We start from the raw sequence: 15,509 nt of genomic DNA, 5'->3' as shown, positions 1-15,509 counted from the left end.
TGAAGGTCATGGGAATTTAGTTATTGAGTTAAAAGTATAAATAAGTGTTAATTCTCTGTTAACACTTATTAACTCTCTTATTAATTCTCTGTTTAACTTTTAAAAACCTTGTAACAACTTAAATATTTTTCCATTTCCCTCACTTCTAGCAGGTAGCTGGAAGTGCTACTGAACACTCTGTACTTTTTAATAAAATTTAATAAACAACCAAGCCCAAGCACAAAAAAAATCAGTTTCCTTCATGTATTTTTTTCATCCTAGCTCTAAGCAAAAGCAAAAGAAACTAAGACAAACCACAAATGGAGTGGTACAAAACTCCCACCACTACAGGTGGGCACCCATTCCCTGCTGCCCCTGGAAAAGGGAATTTTCAGTGCCTGTGCCAGGCAGGGGCTCTGCACAGAGCTCCCATTGTCCAACCCAAATTTATCAATTATTTATTTCTTTCTCTTTTATTTATTTATTTTTTTTAAACTGCCTCCCCTGCTCCTCTCTCAGGTCTGTGGTGTGGGAATTATTTTGTTGCTCTCAGATTCTGGCACCTTTGCTGAGTGTGAGGTTTAAGGGTTAGGAAGGGGTGAAATAATCATGAAATAATCTCGAGCTGTTGTCCTGTACAACACTTCCATCCATGATTTACTGGTTTTTTTCATGGCATGGCACTACACCTGAAGGAGAACCATGGAATCACAGAATATCTGGGTTGGAAAGGACCTTAAAGATCATCCAGCTCTACCCCCTGAGAAAGTAATTCGAAAACATCTTAGGAAATACACTGTATTTTAGGACACAAATATCATGTCCTAAGAAAATAATAAAAAATACAAATTATTTGCTTGGTCGGGCACGTGCTTAGAAGCTCTGACCAGCATTGCCAAGAATAATTGTAAAATTTAGGAATTGAAACTTGAATTGGTGGCATTGCAATTTAGAAAGGTTAAATTCTTAAAATCTAGTCGGGAAGGTGAGAGGCAGGAGGTACCAAGGAAAGAAAACTGTATATCAATGTAACACTTACTGTACTTCTTGTACTCAACGTAATGCAACTTAATATTTAATGGGTTACTTAATACTTAATGTAACTTATCAGGGCTCATTGCTGAAACAGTATCCATCCAAATCTGAACAGTTTCTCCTCTCTCACCTTGAATAAATGGATACATTTCCCTTGATTTTTTTTTTTTCCCAGATGCTTTGAATAATCAGGATTTTCTGCCTGTATGTTAAAAAAAAACAAAACTAAAAAATAGACAGAGAGAGGGGAAGAAGGGGAAAAGGGAAGAAAAAAAGAGAAGAAGGCAAAGGGGAAGAGGAGGAAGAGGGGAAGGGATTACAGAGGAAAAAAAAAAGAAGGGAAGGAGAAGAGAAACCGAGGTTAAATACTATGAATCCTTTAGGATCCTGTATTTTACTTCCCATGGGTATTTTGATTTTGTTTGGTTTGTTTGTTCCTTTGGTTTGCTTCGATCACAGGACTAAAAACCCTCCAGCACAATCCCTTTCTGCCAAGCAAACAGATGTCTCCTTACATCGAACTCGAGCCCTCTAGAAACGCAACATCCGACCTCTCTTAAAAACCATACAAATTTCCCAAAAACGCTTTTTTTTTTTTTTTTTTCCCCCCCTAAATCCAGCTGGAGCAGAAGCGAAGCTCCTTTACCTGCAGGGCGGCTCCCGGCGGGGCGGGGACAGGTGACGCTGTCCTTGTTTCCAGAGCATGGGAGAAGGGAGAGGCTCGGCCGGGGGTTCTCCCGGTTCTTCCCGAGCTTCTCCCCGTTCTTCCCAGGGTTATCCCGGGGTTCTCCCGGTTCTTCCCGGGATTGTCCCGAGGTTCTCCCGGTGCATCCCGGAGTTCTCCCGGTGCGGAGCCGCCGTCTCCTCCCACGCCGCCAGAGGGCGCTCAGCGCCCCGGCCCGCCCGCCGGGCTGTACCATCTGCCCAGTATGGGGGGGGACGCAGGTGACGCGCTGCGAGCTGTGGCGCGACGCGACAGAGGGTGACGCCGGGAGAAAGGTGACAGCGACAGCGTGCGACAACCACAGCGGGTGACAACACCGGCAGCCTCGTCTTGCAGGGACAGCTGGAGCTCTCCCGCACCGCGATGCCTCGGCGTTCCCCGCGCGGCGCTCGGTGGTGCGGGCCTCGCTGCGGGCCTGGCGGTGCGGGCGGGGGCGGCGTTCCCTAGGGCCGGGCTTCCATAGGACCGGACTTACTTCCATAGGGCCGGGCTTTCATAGGGCCAGGCTTCTATAGGGTCAGCTTTCCATAGGGACTGCGGGAGCCGCTCCCACACGTCGCCGCCCGGGCTTCTACACGTCGCCGTGGGGGCCCTGCGCAGGTACGCGGGAATGGGGATGGGGAATAGGGAATGGGGATGGGAATAGGGAATGGGGAATGGGAATAGGGATGGGGAATGGGAATAGGAATGGGGATGGGGATGGGAATGGGAATGGGAGGGGACCCGGCTGCCCCAGGACACAGCGGCAGGATCCCGGAATGGCCGGGTTTGGGAGGGGATCACCCCATTCTGTCAAGACACCTGCAGCAGGTGACACAGGAGGGTTTGGAATGGCTCCAGACAGGAACATCCGCGCCATTCCCAGGGAATGGACACGGCCCCGAGAGCTCCGGGGTTGGGATTATCGGGGTCTGTCTGTGCAGGGCTGGATGATCCTGATGGATCTTTCCCAGCTCAGCATATTCCAGCTGTTCCTGTGCTCCGCCGCCTCCATGGAAAGAAGCTTTTCCTCACGTTGAGGTGGAATTTCTTGTTTTAATTTATGGCCATTGCTCCTCGTCCTCACCGCTGAAAAGAGCCTGGCCCCATCAGTTGAATAAATATTTACAGCAGGATTTATTAAGGAAGTTTGTGACCTGGGATTTGGGTTATGTGCCTAAAGGTCACTGGCAAGTGGCTTTTGTATGGCTTTTAAATTCTTTTCTATTATTATTTATTTTCCTGCCTTTGTGTCCAAGCACAAACATGCCCTATTTGCCTTATTTACATTATTGGATTTTATCAAACCTTGCTGACATCTGGCAGCTGAGGTGCAGGAATATCAATCCACACTAAATCGTTACTTCCATCCCTGCTTTCCTGAATGGAAATCAACTATTTACCCCTCTTCTCACTGCAAAAAAATCCAAATTAAATATCTTGAGAATTGATGTGTCCTGTCAGCAAACCTGCTGCCTGATTCTAAGTGATCCAGACAAATCTCTTCTTCATGGAAGTGGCAGCAAAGCTGCTGGAAAAACTTCCCAGCTCCTGCTTTGTTCTCTAGGGTAAAAACAATAAAACAATCCCATGATTAAGAGCCTCAGATGAGATGAGGGAAATAAGGTTCCATTTCTTGCCCAGTGTTTATATCAGATTACTCTTAATTTTTGCTGACAGTATCTTGCAGCTTTTCCAGGTTGTTGGGTTTTATGGGAGGATTGACTTCCTTTCTTTTTTTTGAACAAGGAGAGTTGGATCCCAGTTTAATGTTATTCCCTGATTTCCTCTCTCTGCTGTGAGAAGCACTGCAGACATCCTGATAAAGTCAAAATTAAATCCTCTCTGTAGCCAAACAAGCCAGCCCAATCTGGCCCTGGTGACATTGTGTGATAATTTTATTTTTCCATGGAGGTGGATCTGGCTTGGCTGGCACAGAGTGGTTTTATTGGCAATGCCTCAATCCTGCTCAGGTGGCTTAAACCTGCACTTAAAATCCTTTCTGGTTTTTTCATTTTATCCAGCATTTTTTTGGTCTTGAGAGTTTCCTACCAAAACCCTTCTCCTGATGGAGTTAAAGTTGTTTATTACATCATATTTAGTGTTCTAAAGGAGATGGAGGATGGCTTGGGTTTATTTCTGTGTCCAAACAGCAGGAGACTGAATGCAGATGTCCTTCAGAAATGTAAAATATTTTGTTACAGAGCTGTGATTTCTATTCAGTATCAGTGATGCAGCAGGGATTGACCTTTACCTAAACCCAGGCATATTTAAACGATTCTAGAAGAATATTTTTATGTTTTCTAACACAACTGATGTCAGAAGCAGCAAAAGAGAGAAGGAAGCATTTTTAAGTAGGGAAAATCCAACCATGCTTGGATTCCATTGTTCTAAACCAGGGTGCATTTGAATTTTTAACCAAAATACCTTGCAAAAGACAGGAAAATCAGGTGTGAACAGCCGATTTTTAAATATAAAAATATATGGCTATGTTCTGTTGAAACACAGGAAGATTCTAATGCATGGCTTGGCATTTTGGCACAACACCTCAGACTTGCACTTGAGCATCTGCTGCTGCCAAGTGGAGCTGGGAGAGCTCCTTCTGCTGGGGGCTGAGAGGCCTGGAGCAGAATTCCTCAGGAAAAAAATGTATTTACACAGCCAATATTTCCCATTCCATGCCCCAGGTGAGCTTGCAGAGCACAGGGGGATGAGTTATGAAAGCCATTCCCAGCTCCCCAAATCCTTTGGAGGGAGGCTTTGGAATCTTCCCCTTTGTTATTGTGTGATTTCCACCTGCATGGAAGAGGAAAAAAAAAAAAAAACATTCCAGAAATATGAAAAAAAGGAGTGAAAAATCTTTTGGAAAAGGCAGTGAGGAGACAAAGTCATGCCCAGGAAATTATTTTTAACTCGGTGTTGAAATTTTGCTCTGGTGATCTGTTTATTGTGCTGTCAGTGCTTCTCCGTATTTATCATCTCAGGTGTGACAGAAATGAAATTTGGGTGATTTTTTTTTTTGTAACTCTTTGCATGTTTGAATTTCCCAGGAGGTTCCACCTTGCTATGAGAAGCCAAGATGGATCCAGAAGAGCAGGATTTACTTGGGGATTACAGATACAGGAATTATTCTTCAGCAATTGAGAAAGCTTTGAGGAACTTTGAATCATCCAGTGAATGGGCAGATCTGATCTCTTCCCTTGGCAAACTCAATAAGGTACAGTGTAAAGGGATTTTTTTTCTCATTTATTTGTCATATTTGTGTAGCTATGAATTTTTCTGTCACTTCCAGCACTTGGAAAAATTGAAAATTCACTCAAGAAAAATAATGGAAGGAGCTAAGTCAATATTTTTTATATAAATGTGAGAAGTTCTGGTGAAACCAGCAGAGTTTTCCTTCAAATGGTATTTGTTGTCTTTATGCTACTAAATTAATTTAATTTTTGCATCAAAGAAATCCTCACTCTAAAGCAGCTAAAAATCTTTTCTAGAAAATGAGAAGTGACAAGTTTTAGAATATTTTTCTGTGTCAAAGCTTTTTTTTTTTAAAGGTCACATTTACTTGGCTGTGCCCTCCCCTTGGATTTGGGGAAATTTGGTGTCTTTTGTATGACCATGGAGAGAGACAGAAATATTATGTTGAAACAGAATTTCCACATTTCTCCCTTCAGTTTTTCATCATGATTCTGGCTCTTATCAAGAGCCAGAAGCCTTCAAAATGTTTTTCCCAAAAGGGAAAACATGAAATAATTAAGAGTGAGAGGCTTTGATCTTTTATCTTGACCTAGATGAACACTGAACTGCTGAGCACCAAACCTGAGCCCCTTCTTCAGGTACAGAATTGCCAAAATCTGTGGCAGCAGGGCAGAAAGCAAAGGAAAAGCTTTCAGCTGATCCAGCAGCCCATCTGCTGGGGGGAGGTTTTATGGATTTAATCTTTTTAGGAGCTTAAGAATTGGTGGAGCAAATCATCCCCTGTCTGTTATGTGAAAATCAGGGGCAGGTGTTGCCAAAAGGAAAATAAGATGTCACTAAACGTTCCCTGGACTCCTGGGATTGCTTGGTCTCAAATATAAATATTATTGTTGAGTTTTATCAGGGTGTTTCTGACAGAAAAACCTCATTTTTCCTGTAGATGAGCAGGAAGGAGATCAAATTGTTTTTTACAAACTACACGTGGTTATAAAATTAAAGATCTTTGGAGTCACTTATGTGCAGGGATAACTGAGATTAACCACACATGAAAATGCTGAAAAAGGGAAGGACAAAACACAAGAAATCAAGAAATTCAGAAGTTTTTTTTTCCAGAGCAGTGTGAAATCTATTCTTGCCCATACAGGTGTAATATTTTTTTGAGACTTTTTCTCCTGCAGGCATTATTGAGACACAAACACTTTCTTATTTCCATAAAGCTCAGTGGCATCACCCTACAGGTAATCCCAGGTCTGGAAAAAGCAAGGCAGGCTCTTATTCCTTAAAAATTAAGTTAAAAAAACGGTGAAGAGGAACAACTCTGCTGCTTCTCTATTATTCCTTGATGATCTTAAAATTAAAATCACTTCCAACCTCGATGGTTCTACTGAGGATAAACTGGAAGTTGTTTTTCACTTTCTCTGTTGCTCCAAATAACATTTTCTTGTAGAGCAGGGGAAGCAACATCAGAATGCTCAGATCTGCAGAGATTTTATTTTATCATTTAAGGGAGATGAATTTTATGTGACTTGACACCACTTCAGCACAGACAGCTTCACCTTAGACAGGCAGGGGAATAAAGGGGTTTATTTTCTATTTTCTTGTTTTGTGACTCATCTCTTGCTTAAAGTAGGTCAGAGGATTGTTCTCCTGAGATTTTGTGTTTTCCTCGTGGGGTTTATGGGGAGCCTGAGGAGTTATTGCAGTTTTACCCTTTTTTTTTTTGGGCTGTTTTTTGGGTTTCTGAGGTCAGGAGAGATCAATCTCCCCTTCAGTGTTAAAAAAAATGCAGGTACCAGTTGTGAACATGAGAGAATTTGCAGACTTTGCTCGTTTATTTTACACCCCAAACTTACAAGGGAAAGATCTTGGTGGGGGGGGGGTTATTTTGAATAATGTGGGTGGAATAGATCATTCTGGGAAATGAGAAACACTGGAAAGTAATATTTCCAATAAAAATATAAATGGGCAGAGGCAAACAGGTGAATGAGACAGGCAGTAAATATAGATATCAATGTTTTAAAGAGGTTTCAGCTTCATTTTCAGTGAGAAATCACTTTCATACTTTGATTAAAAAAGCTGCTGGGGTAGAGGGATGTTGCCTTTTGAACTTAAAAATAGCTGCTGGTTGAGTAGAGGTGGGTTTATAAATGAAGCAGCTGCTTTAAACATTGTTTTTTAGATCCAAAATACCTGTCACTGTTTTTAGAGTATGAACAAATAGCAAATATATATAAAATGTTCATGTGCAGGGAATTTCAGGCAATTAAGAGGATAAAAATATGATGAAGTTAGGAAAATCTAAATTAGGGGTTTTTATCCAGATATTCTAGGCATGTTTTTTCCATGAATTTCAACTCTGGCTGTAGGTAAATAGCAGATAAGTGACACAATTGGCAAAATGAAGAACTGAGGAGTAGAAAATCTTGGATTTTTGTTTAGGAAATAATGAAAGGAGTGGTTTTAAAAAAAAAAAAAATCCCTGAAATTTGTGATTTTGAGGCCATGCACAGAATTCCCAGAGCAGCTGTGGCTGCCCCTGGATCCCTGGCAGTGCCCAAGGCCAGGTTGGACATTGGGACAGTGGGAGGTGTCCCTGCCACGACAAAACTTGGAACAAAATCATCTTTAAGATCCTTTCCAACCCAATCCAATTAGCAATTTTAGTATGATTTGCTCTAAAAGAGCATTTTCAAACTGGTTTTTATCCTTAGATATAACACAGCTCTGTAAATCCAAGTTTTAATCTTTACTCTGCAATTTCAAAGTGGTTTTTTTGTTTGTTTTTTTTTTTTTTTTAATCGAACCGCCAACAGAAAATAAATCTGAGACTTTTTGGTTCTGAAAGTTTTTCTTGGAGGTGAAGCTGCTCTCACCTAAATCTTTGTTGTGTTTGGAGGGGAAAGGAAAACAAAGGCCAGAAGTCCTTGCAGCTGCACAATCATTGTTTGAACAGCAACCCTCAGTGTCACAATGTGGCTGCTCTTGAGGGGAGAGAAGAGGAGGACTCTTCTCCAAAGGGATTTAATGAGTGCAGCCATTAATTAACCACTTGCTTCATATGAAAACTCAGACATCCAGGGCTTTATATCAACTGCTGGCTCAGTTATACATTTATGGTGAAGACAAATCTTATTTCTGCTTTTGAGCAATTCCTTTATTTTATTTATTTTTTTTCTCCAAACCCAATGGACAAATGCAATGTGCAGGGTTTGGGATATTTTATCCACCTTCCTCCCCACTTTTTAATACAACTCCAGCTCCTATTTTCCTTCTAACCAATTTTTAAATGAATTCTCCCACTTTAATTCCATTCGTGGTATTTCTATGGATGCTGAAGCTCTGTTAGGAATTGTTTTTTTCACTTGGAAAATGAATCAGTGGAAAATAGAATCACAGGTTCTTCTTCTCCCCCTCTTCTCACAACCACTGTTGTTTAAACAAGAATTATGGTATCTCCTATTTGAAGATAATCTTAGAAATTGATGCTGCCTTTTCCTGGAATTCTAATGATGGAAATAAAAATATTTCCTTGATTTGCATGGAGTTTTTATCATTATTTTTAACAGATTTCTAGTGCAGAAGGGATTAAACCAGCAACTGAGGACATACAAATATTCCTCTGTGCATGTGGTTTAATTTTAAGGCACATGCAAAAAATAGCAAGTTTCCCTTTTGGAAAGAATTCTGTATTTTTATAGCCCAATTTCAGAGAAATTCTGAGCATCCTGAAGTGTTAATGTTTGAAAAAAAGGTGTGGGATGGGATCTCAAGTTTATTTATCTCAACCAGCCAGAGTTACAATTCCAGCATTCCTGGATCCTCATTCTTTTGTTCTTTTTTTTCTCTTGTGGGAGCTCAGGATATTTAAAAATCCAACTTCTCAACTTTGCCTGTCAACTCGAGGAGATTAATTAGCATTTAGAAATCTATTATCACCTCACTCTTATTTCAGTGAACACTTTGAGATCCCCTGTGTTAATTAATGCCTTTCAAACCTTTTCAAATCCTTGGATTTGCAATTCTGGGGAAGCTGGGAAGAACCTGAACCTTGCAGCAAAGCAGCAGCCAGGATTTGCTGGGAGAACTCTGGGGGCAACCACAACCTTCTAAAATGATGGAATTTGGTTTAAAATCCCTCAATCACAACCTTCTAAAATGATGGAATTGGGTTTAAAATCCCTCAATCACAACCTTCTAAAATGATGGAATTGGGTTTAAAATCCCTCAATCACAACCTTCTAAAATGATGGAATTGGGTTTAAAATCCCTCAATCACAACCTTCTAAAATGATGGAATGGGGATTTAAAATTCCTAAATGTGCTGGGAGATCAGGGGATGAGTGGGAATTTTTAATAAGATGGGATATTGGGAAGGTGGGGAGGACCTGGCACAGGGTTCACAGAGAAGTTTTGGATTCCTGGAATTGTCCAAGGGGATTTTGGATGGGGTTTGGAGCACCCTGGTGTTGGATCCCACAAACCTGGGATTTTTGAGCTTTCTGGGATTTTTGAGCTTTCTGGCACTGCCCCCCTGCAGAACACTGCTTTGGACCTGAGCCCTTGGAGAAAACTTCAGAATTTGAGTGATGGAGTTAAAATCACTGGTGTATAATTAAAATAGAAATGTGTGATTTCACACGGTGAAGGGTTTTAAATTTGAATTTTTAGAATATAGTCATAGGTATGGGACAAGATGGAGAATTTTGGATGTTGTCTTTTTCTGTCTTCTTCCTTCTTCTCCATGATTTCTGGTTGGACAGTCAGTGCTGCACTGAGGGTCACAGGAGTTTGGTTATTGGGTCAAAAGTATAAATAATAGAAATATTAGTTCTTTGTTGGAATATTTAGCTTTAAGAGATCTTGTAGCAGCTCAATTTGCCTCCATTTTTTGCTCACTTTTAGCTGGTGGCTGGAAGTGTTGCAGAACTCTCTGTATTTTAAATAAGATTTAATAAAAACTGGGCCCAAACATGAGAAAATTCCTCTTCGTGTTTTTAATCCTGACTGTGAGTGAAGGCAGAAGAAAATGAAGACAAGGCACTAATTAAGTGGTGCAATTAACCCATTACACCCTGGGATAGTGCAAGGTGTCCCTGCCCATCCCTGGATGATTTTTAAATTCCCTTCCAAACCATTCCATGATTGTAAATATTCACTTTATCTCTCCCTGATGTTTGGGGAAGGGAGTTCTTATTCCCTTCAAATCCTTAGGAAATGTTGGAGCCAATTTTTTGCCATTATTTCTGTGGTGGAGCCGATTCTCTGTGTAATAAACAATGAATGTTTCTATTTTCTGCCTGGTTGATATTTCAGTTCAAACTGTTGGAATATGAAAATGGGATTTGTTCAGTCTGAACACCGAGAGGGGAAAATATTTACCACTGGCCTGATTATTTTTGTAATTAATTCCTTTTATAGCTATAAATATACAGAGAGGGTGTGGGCAAATACATGGCAAGCAATATAAATAGAAAGTTTCAAAGTCCAGCTTTCCAGAAATCTTCAAAGTTCTTACAATTCTTAAGGATTTTCACGTTGGAATAACATTCCTCACCTAACACGGGGGGAAACGTCTCAAATATAAAAGGTATAAAAAAGGTAACTGCACAAATATACGAAATAATGTTTTATTTTTTTTTTAGATTGTGGGTTTTTATCATCTATTAAATGCAGCTCTGCCCATGCTGGGGGAGGGAAGGAAGGAAATGAAGTGGCTCTAAGTGACATCTGTGTGTCTGCCAGCGTGGGCTGACATTTCTGTTTGCTCTTCTTATAAACCCTCAACCTTTTTTTTTTTTTTTCTTCTCCAGTGCATTTCCCTGCCAGTTGTTCTTCCTAAAAGGTTTGGATTTTATCTCCTCCCCTTCCTGCTGAGGAGTGCTCTGGGTTAAGTCACCTGGTTTAGGTTTATTCCAAGAAAGGTTATTCCACTTCCTGCTGCTCTTCCAAGCAAAAATACAAGAACCTCAAGTTGAAAAGATAAAACAATGATTTAATTTTGGGAAGAGACAAGAATTTACCTGATCCTGAAAATATCCCAAATGTCCACGTGCTCTGGAACATCTGTTTGTCTTTGCACATTGAGCAAATTTTCTTATTTATTAAAACTTATTTATTTCCCTGCTGAAATGCTGGGGTGACTCAAAGAAAGGAATTCCCTTTCCCAGGAAGGGATGCAAAGTTTTCCTTAAAACCTGACCCAGCAGCAAATCTTATTTCAGTATTTCCTGTCCTAAACATCTTTTACTTGGAGAATGCAGTGAGTTATTGAAGCACAGAGAATTCCAGATCAGAGGGGTTTGTCCCATTTCATCCTCTCTGCTTGGGTTGCAAGGTTTGCTTTGCAAAGTGCTCAGGTTTTCCAGGGGATCCTCATCCCTGGAGTGTCCCTGGAGTGTCCCTGGACACTTGGGGCAGCCTGGGGCAGTGGCAGGAATTGGAACAAGATGATCCTGAAGGTCTCTTCCAACCCATTCCACCATTCCATACATAAAGTGAGAATTTATCATTTTTAATTCTTTTTTTATTCTCTAAAAGCTGAGATTCTCTTCCTGTCACTTCCCTTTTTTTCCTTGGAGATGGGATAAGGATTCCCTGTCCCAATCCTGTTCTTTGATTTCCTTTTCCCCTCCTCTGAGCACACTCAGACCAGACTTTTTGAAATTTTTCAAATCCAAACTCAGCTGCAGAGTTCTGCTGGAACAAAAATGCAGTTAGGAGTTAAAACTCTCCTCGACGTTCTCCTCCTGTTTAATAAACAGCCACTAGATCATTTTCTATTTCACATTATAATTATTTCTTCTCTCCTTTCTCCCCAGGCTCTGCAGAGTAACCTGAAATATTCCCTGCTGCCCAGAAGATTGATCATCAGTAAAAGATTATCCCAGTGCTTGCACCCAGCCCTGCCCAGTGGGGTTCACTTAAAGGCTTTAGAAACCTATGAAATCATCTTTAAAATCATTGGCACAAAATGGCTTGCCAAGGATTTATTCTTGTACAGGTAATTTGAATTTTTTTTTTTTTCCTAAGGAACAAAACGGCTCAGCAAGGCTTTATTTTTGTACAAATAATTTGAATTTTTTTTTTTTTTTCCTAAGGCGTAACCATCTCAATCTATTTTCATTAACTCTTATTTTGTCTTTCTTTTTGGATTTAAAGCTCTGGTTTGTTCCCTCTGCTGGCAAATGCAGCAATGTCAGTGAGACCTGTTCTCCTTGGCCTCTATGAGAAATATTTTCTCCCTCTCCAAAAATCCCTCCTGCCTGGTCTCCAGGCCTTTGTAATTGGGCTGCTGCCTGGCTTGGAAGAAGGATCAGAAATTTATGACAGGTAATATTAATTATTCCATATTCATTGAAACTATATCCAGCATTTTTATTTTTCTAGGGAATTCTCAGGAAATTTCTGTCAGATTTCTATAAATAAAAGAGCTTCCAGAGGGGGATGAATGGTGGGAACTGGAAAATACAAAAAACCTTTCCCCTCTATTTTTATTCCAGGAAGAGAAGAGGGAAAGGAGGGTTTAAAAAAGAGGAAAAGAAGGGTTAAAAAAACAGAAGAGGAGAAGGAGAGTTAAAAATAGAAATGCTGAGAGAAAAGAATAAAAATTTTCTTAAAGCTCCTCTGACTCCTAAATAATTCACCTGACTCCCCAAACCACTGCTCTGCAGATAAATTCTATTTGAATTCTGTAACATGAGAGAGCAGCTGAATTATTTCCAATATTTCTGTATAATCTTCCAAAAACATGGAGCAGAGAATTAATGGGAATTGCAGATGAACTTTCAAGATCTGACCTCTGGTTTTGCACCTTTTTCCCTTATTTTTGATGGCATCATTTTTTTTTCTTTGCCTTCAACAAACAGGATCTGACAGGAACTGACATATATTTCATCAATCTTGGGAAATATTTGTTAAAATCAATTTAATGTGGTTTTAAAATTAATTTAATGGGGTTTTTTTTGGTGAAATACCAATTTACACGAGGGAGTTTTTCTTTTGTTTATTCATTGCAATGATTCTGTATTAAGAATATCTTGTCAGAAGATGTGTCAGGTTAATTTTCAATTCTTTTTCATGAGATTCTCTCCACTGAATGTTTTCAGAACCTTCAATATTGAGGACTAAAATGAATCCATCTCCTGCTGTTCCTGAAAAGGAACAAAGTGCTGAGGTTGTTCTTCAGCCTGGACACCATTTCCAGCTCCAAATTTCTCTGATTTTTGTGCACTCACACAGAAAATGGAAGAGGAAAACTGCTTGGAGGGATTTTTTTTTTTTTTTTTTTTGATAAAGAAATGGAAAAGAACATCACACTGGGAGGGTATTTCCTCTTTTCTCAACCTTGCATTCCTCACATGAGGTTTTAATTCCTCTTTTATGGTAAAATACCAAAGTATTCCAGAGCAGGGAATGTGCTGCAGGCACAGGATTTTCAGAGGGATGATCTGGAATTCATGTCAGGGTGTCTTTATGTGCAATTTGGTTTTTTTATCTCATGGAATCCTGGAATGGTTTGGGTTGGGAGGGACCTTAAATCCCCCCCCAGTGCCACCCCTGGCATGGCAGGGACACCTCCCTGGAACTGAACATTCCAGGGATCCAGGGGACTTCTCATCTCTTGTTTTTCTTCATCCAATGCCTCAAAAATTAACCCTGGTGGTTTGAAAATAGGAATTTTTTTTTTAATAACCTCCAGCTCCCAGACTGCTAAAATTGACTTTCAGGCTTCAGCATCTCCTTAAATGACTTCCAGTTTATCTTTTCACACCCCTGACCATAAACATTCTGCAATCAGAGGTGCTGCAGTTGTTTGGTCAGAGCTGAATATTTGCAGATATTTCCTGGAGAATTTTCCAGTGTGTGTGTGAACAGAGACAAAGAATTGAGTGGGTTTGATTATTTTTTTGCACAGTGAGATTCATCCATCACAACCTGGGATGGGGCAAAGTTCCCTGCCCATGGCAGGGGGTGGAATGTGATGATTTTTGGGTCCTTTCCAACCCCCAAACCACGCCGAGATTCTGTGATAAAATTAAATATTGATAACACAAAGCTGCAAAACATCAAATAAACTGTATCATTTATTATATTTTTATATATATAAATATAATATTAGATGTAAATAAATTATATAAATTTATCTAATATATATTTATAATATATTACTCTAGAATTCCATTTCTGTGGTATAAAATCAGCTAACAAAGGGTTGGTTTTTTTTTCTCTCTCTCTCTGTGTGTACAGAACAGATGCTCTGCTGGTGAAGCTGTCCCTGCTGATGGGCCAGGAGGTTTTTTATGGAGCTCTCTGGGGCAGTGTCCTGGGCAGCCCCTCCATCAGGCTCCCTGCTTCCCTCTTCGTGGTCAGCCACATCAACAGGGAACTCTCTGGCAAACAGCAGAAATTCATGCTTGGCACTGATCATAAACTCACAGTAAGTTCATTTTACACCCCATAATCTCAGCCTTCTCTGGAGTAAATTAAGATGCCGTGTAATTAAAAATATTTTAAGAGAGACTGAAAGGTGCATGTTATGAAATTGCTTCATCCAGTTAATTTGAAGAGCAGATTTTCAGGTTTCAGTGTTTAAAGTGCAGCTCCCAAAGTGTTTGCTGTTCTGAAATTTTGTGCCCTTTTCTTTTTTTTTTTTCCATGGAAATCTTCTGTAGGGAGTAATTTGTGTTGAGTGATGGAATGAGTGTAAAGCTGATGAGAGTAATATCTGCATTTTGGGAGGTTTTTTTACATCTTGTAACTCTGGGACATTCTGTACTGTTACAAACCCAATATTAACAATTCTTTTAATATGCACAGAAATTTGTTCTAACTCAGTTTGGGTGCAGGAGTTAAATTGTAATTATCCTCCTATTTAAATAAAATACTGTTCATAGGTAACCAGATTTTCTTCCTTTGCTTCCTGTGATTATTTGATAGGAAAATCAAATAAAATGTTGTGTTTTCCAGATAAAGTCTTTGTGTGTGTCAGTGCTGGATTCCAATGTCCTTGTGCAGAGGAACACTCTGGAAGCAATCCTCTTCTTTTTCCCATTTTATACAGCTTTGGTAAGGGGATTATTATGGGATTGTCCCATGGGAGGTTTGTTCTGTGCAAGCAGAATTTTGTTATTGCCAAATGGCTGAATTTTATCCCTTCAAAATCCAGGAATTTGGGGTTTTCTTGTGCCCCATCAGTTTGAGGAGTGGAGGAGACTTTGCTGCTTCTCAGAGTCTTTACAGCTTCCAAGGCTGAAGAAATGATTTCACAGGGGCTTTGGGGGGATATTTAGGATTTGCTTGAAGTATTCAGACCTGAGCAGCTCATGTGGAAAAAATAAAGAGTTTATTCAAGTAGGATTTTAGAATTTAGAATTGTCCACGTGAAGTTATTACTGGTAAAGAGCAGGGGAGAAAAATCTTACTTAAAATAAAAATTATTCCCATTGTTTCCTCACCTCCCTGGAGGACAGGCAGTGTTTAGGATGGAGGAAGGATTTTTAAGTCTTAAGGGAGAGGAGAAGCTTTGGGCTGAGCTCAGGGTGGCCTTGCAGGGCCTGAAGGAGCTGCAGGAACCATGGAGAGAGACAATTGCCAAGGG

General features: G+C 40.2%; 1 protein-coding gene across 1 annotated transcript in view; it reads left to right on the top strand.

Annotated features, from left to right (window-relative positions):
• Nucleotides 1-2,180: 2,180 nt before the first annotated feature.
• DOP1B (DOP1 leucine zipper like protein B) overlaps nucleotides 2,181-15,509 on the top strand; it is a 43,776-nt gene continuing 30,447 nt past the window's right edge. The window contains exons 1-6 of the mRNA XM_014893195.2: nucleotides 2,181-2,338; nucleotides 4,768-4,934; nucleotides 11,731-11,912; nucleotides 12,071-12,241; nucleotides 14,159-14,348; nucleotides 14,879-14,977. Of these exons, the coding sequence (XP_014748681.2) occupies nucleotides 4,797-4,934; nucleotides 11,731-11,912; nucleotides 12,071-12,241; nucleotides 14,159-14,348; nucleotides 14,879-14,977 (780 nt within the window). The 5' untranslated portion in view covers nucleotides 2,181-2,338; nucleotides 4,768-4,796. The remainder of the gene's footprint in view (nucleotides 2,339-4,767; nucleotides 4,935-11,730; nucleotides 11,913-12,070; nucleotides 12,242-14,158; nucleotides 14,349-14,878; nucleotides 14,978-15,509) is intronic.

Source organism: Sturnus vulgaris, chromosome 2, assembly GCF_052056855.1.
Source record: "Sturnus vulgaris isolate bStuVul1 chromosome 2, bStuVul1.hap1, whole genome shotgun sequence".
Classification (NCBI taxonomy): domain Eukaryota; kingdom Metazoa; phylum Chordata; class Aves; order Passeriformes; family Sturnidae; genus Sturnus; species Sturnus vulgaris.
The sequence above is the reverse complement of the archived record's forward strand: the minus strand, read 5'-3'. Positions and strand labels throughout refer to the sequence as shown.